Source organism: Dermacentor silvarum, chromosome 2 (genome assembly GCF_013339745.2).
Source record: "Dermacentor silvarum isolate Dsil-2018 chromosome 2, BIME_Dsil_1.4, whole genome shotgun sequence".
Classification (NCBI taxonomy): Eukaryota; Metazoa; Arthropoda; class Arachnida; order Ixodida; family Ixodidae; genus Dermacentor; species Dermacentor silvarum.
In genome coordinates this window covers 118,070,038-118,074,230 of record NC_051155.1, presented here as the reverse complement: position 1 = coordinate 118,074,230, position 4,193 = coordinate 118,070,038, and the positions used below count along the sequence as shown (strand labels likewise).

The window sequence follows — 4,193 nt, the reverse complement described above, 5'->3', positions numbered from 1 at the left end:
ACGCAGCCATTTACACATGCCGGAACGTGCACCGCGTTTGCCGACGCCATCACATGACTGCTGAGAGAGTATACCCCCCGTATTCATAAACGCTCCTCGACTTGAACTTGACTTGCCACCGCCTTGGGCAGCGCGTTCGAAACGCGTTGAAGGTAAGGCGGAGAGGCCACAGCGTCTTACACCAGCTTCTTACACGGGCCGTAACGCGCTAGCACAAACGCGTTAGAAACGCGCTAGAAACGCGGCCTTTCGTTAATGTTGGGTATTTATTTCCATCGTGGTGCGTGTGTCTATGTGCGCTTCGTGGCGTAGGGGAGAAAGACGAAGACGCCGTTCTAAACGGTCGCGTTTTTGATGTTCTCCGCCACAAAGGATCAATCGGCATCAAGCCGAGGTACTGCACAGGTTTCTACCAGCAGTAATGATTATCGTATCGTCCTGCCTCGTCTGCCCTCCGGTAAGCTCGTCGCCGACTCCGTTTTTCTGCATGCAGACCTCGCTGGTCGTCCTTACCGGGCCCAAGACTTTAGAGATGCTCTCCGGAACGTTATCGATCTCAAAGACATAAGCTCGATTGGTCAATTTCAAATGTCACATGTGTGGATGGTGACTTGCAAGACAGCGCTAGCTAAAATCAAGCTAGTCACTTGTGGTGAATTTCTGGTTCAAGGCCGCCGCTGTGTTGTGATAGACCCTGAGCCTACAGAAGTTAAGATGAAGCTGCTATGGCTACCTGAACGCATGGAAGATAATTACATACGTGAAGCACTTCAGTCATTTGGGAAGATTAAAGCCATATCTGCAGAAACTTGGAGGGTGTCCGATATGGAACAGATGCGCACACTTAATCGAGACGTCGTAGTGTCACTGGCGGATGGAGTTCGCGTCAGTGACATTCCGCATCTACTGACTGTTTGTGGCCTACAGAGCCTAGTACTCATTCCTGGCAGGCCACCGTTATGCCTACGCTGCCACAGAGTCGGGCACATTCGTCGACACTGCCGTACGCCACGATGCGAGGATTGTCACCGGTTCGGACACTCTGCAGAAGAATGTGTGGTGACATACGCCGGTAAACTACGGAATCGCACAAGACCACCCGACGATGCGTTGCAGGACCATATCATGGATGCTACTGAAGTCTTAGATGCAACGGGTGACCTTCCAGGTGCTGTGGAGTCTGACGCCAACGCTGTCGACAATGCATCGGTAAGTGAGTGCACAGTCGCGGCGATATCTGAAGACAAGGCAGAAAATGCAGATATGACGCTCCACTGTGTGAAGGCAACGCCGACTGCTTCTGAGCCAATGGCGAGAGAACAGGATAACCTCAGTCGGGCTACTGCTGCAGAAACTTCGAAGACGGAACCGCCTAGTGCACAGCCCCATCTTACAGCACGCACTGCAGACGACCATGTCTGCACCGAAATACCTGCAAGTAAGCGCCCTGCATCGTGCAACACGGTTACGAGTGAAGAAAGTGACTCAACAAGCGGTCCTAGACAGTCGCGTCGTCGGAGAACATCAAAGCATTCTGGAAAGTGCAGACGCTCGAGATCAAGGAGACCTGGAGTTGGTACGGGGGAGGATTCGCCTCCGCCTTCCCCGCCAGATCAACGCATGCAGTAATGAGGCATACCTTGTAGTCACCATGGCGCTGTCCCATCAACTTATTTTTGCAACGTTTAACGTATGTGGCCTCCGATCCCGCCAGAAACAGGTGCAGCTACGCCGGTTGCTGTTCAGCAGACACTTCGACTTCGTAGCCGTTCAAGAAACGAAGATAGACAGCGATGAGGACACTGAGAAGGCTTTGAAGCCATTTCTCTCTGTCTTTCATGTATTTGTGTCACATGCTGTGGGCCTTTCGGCGGGCTGCCTTTTGTTTCTCAGGAAGAGTTTACCATATTCTGCTGTCGCATATAATGTTGACAGTGAGGGGCGATTTATACAATGCGATTTTATGTTGTATGGCTTGCCATGGCGCCTAATCAATGTATATGCCTTTAATGATGCACCGCGACGCATTAACCTTTTTGAGAACATAGCTACCTTACTTGACTGTGACCGTAATGTTGTGTTCATGGGCGATTTCAATTGTGTGTGCAATCGAAATGACCGTACTGGGCCTAGTCGTAGTGATAGGAGTGCTGAAGTGTTGTCTCTTATAGTTGAGAAGGCTGGACTGATAGACACAGGGGCATCGAGTAGCCTACCCTCTTATACACATGCACAAGGAAGTACCCACACACGACTTGATCGCATTTATGTTTCATCGGCTCTTATATCCCCTGAAATGTCCTGTAAAGCAGAACCTGTTTCTTTTTCAGATAACTGCATTGTTACGACGCAGATTGGAAAAAAACACTCGTTCAAATTTCAGACCGAACTGGGCGCTCTGGAAACTTAACTCTTCACTTGTGAATGATGGGGACTTCATTTCTCGTGTGCGGGTGGCACTCAAAACTTGTTTGGCTGCTGATACGCCTTTATTTGCCTCTTGGGAGCTTTTCAAACAAGACGTTCGGTCAATCGCGATAGAAATCGGGTCTGTGAGGTCGTTCTATAGAAAATTAGAAGAAAATACTTTACTGAAAAGTCTTAATAATCTCTATGATCTAGAATGTGAGGCACCTGGCTCTTATGTGGACGAAATTACTAAAGCTAAATGTGCACTTCAGGAATATGACGCAATACGCTACAGAGGTGCCCGTGTTCGATCGCGTAATAATCATACTTTACATTCTGAAGAACCCACACGTCAAACTTTACTTGATGAATACCGCAATGCAAAAAGTAGAATAATACCAGATATTTATTCGAACGGGTCTCTGGTCTCTAATACAAAGGAAATAATGTCGGAATTTTAGTTTTACTACACGGCATTGTTTAACGCCCCTTCTGATAAACAAAATGATAATGTGGTAAGACGCTTTGTATCCTTTGTAACCCCTTTAACTGGAGAAGAGTGTTCTGTCATTAGTGGTTCTTTCACTCAACAAGAAGTAGAATTAGCTATTGACCAATTACCGATATCAAAGACGCCGGGTCCGGATGGCATTTCTGGCGAGTTTTATAAAGCCTTTAAATTCCTACTTTCTCCCGTGTTACTCAAGATTTTCAAACTTGCTTTTGATCTGGATACTCTTCCTCAGTCATTCACTAGAAGCCACATAGTGTTCATTCCAAAATACACCGACAGAGAGAAACTGCGATCTGTTGAAGGCTACAGACCTATTACACTGTCTAATGTAGACTATAAAATTTTTGCAAAGGTATTATCAAACAGACTACAATTTGCAATGTCTATTCTTATTGGTTCTCACCAAACCTGCGGCCTGCAAGGCCGCTCAATACAAACAAACATACACATCGCCCGTACAGTACTGGAACATTGTTCCAGTTCTTATGATCAGCTAGCAATGCTACAAGTAGACTTAGCTAAGGCTTTTGACAGGGTTCGTCATTCTTTTCTCTTTTCTCTTCTCGAGCATGCTAACGTAGGCTCCGTTATATTTAAAGGTGTGAAATTGTGTTATAACGATTGTTCAACTCGTTTGATTGTCAATGGTCACCTGTCCAAGCCTGTGTCAATTCATTCCTCTGTGAAGCAAGGGTGTCCCTTGTCGCCATTGCTTTTTGCCCTTTACTTGGAACCACTTTGTTTAAACGTTATTCACTCTACTAATATTCATGGTTTCAGTGTTTTTGGAACAGAGGTGAAAGTGCTGGCATATGCAGACGACCTCGCTTTCTTTTGCACGGACAAGCCCAGTATCACAAATGTGGTGTCTAAAATAGAGGAATTTGGAGAAATTTCTGGTGCACGAATGAACCGTGCTAAAAGTTTGGGGCTTTGGTTTGGCTCATGGATATTTAAACCGACATATTTTGCTGGCATTGAGTGGACTTGTCAACCACCAAAATACCTGGGCGTTCCATTGGATGCATATAAGTCAAGTGCACATTACTGGAGAGAACGTGTACCAACCCTAAGACGCTATGCCCAAACGTTCGTTCCACATAATCTCTCAATCTTTGGCAGAGCTAAAGCGTGCAACTTATTTTTGGCAACAAAACTCTTCTATGTGCTGCAAATAATTCATTGTTCCAGGGTTTACATACAGCAGTTTCACCGAATATTTGCAACCTTTATTTGGTCATCATCTTATGAGCCAATGAGGCGTGACAAT

At 46.2% G+C, this 4,193-nt stretch overlaps 1 protein-coding gene across 1 annotated transcript; it reads left to right on the top strand.

Moving 5' to 3' along the window:
* Positions 1 to 333: 333 nt before the first annotated feature.
* LOC119440314 (uncharacterized) lies at positions 334 to 2,410 on the top strand. Its single transcript, XM_049662865.1, has 2 exons — positions 334 to 1,438; positions 2,331 to 2,410. The coding sequence occupies exons 1-2, from the start codon at positions 355 to 357 to the stop codon at positions 2,408 to 2,410; spliced, it is 1,164 nt and encodes a 387-aa protein (XP_049518822.1). The 5' UTR covers positions 334 to 354.
* The last annotated feature ends 1,783 nt before the right edge of the window (positions 2,411 to 4,193 follow it).

Excerpts from the sequence above, each read along its gene's own strand:
- LOC119440314 (XM_049662865.1), top strand. The coding sequence starts at position 355 with ATGTTCTCCGCCACAAAGGATCAATCGGCATCAAGCCGAGGTACTGCA. Across the intron at positions 1,439-2,330 it reads CTGCACCGAAATACCTGCAA|ATAACTGCATTGTTACGACG; the intron begins GTAAGCGCCCTG and ends TTTCTTTTTCAG.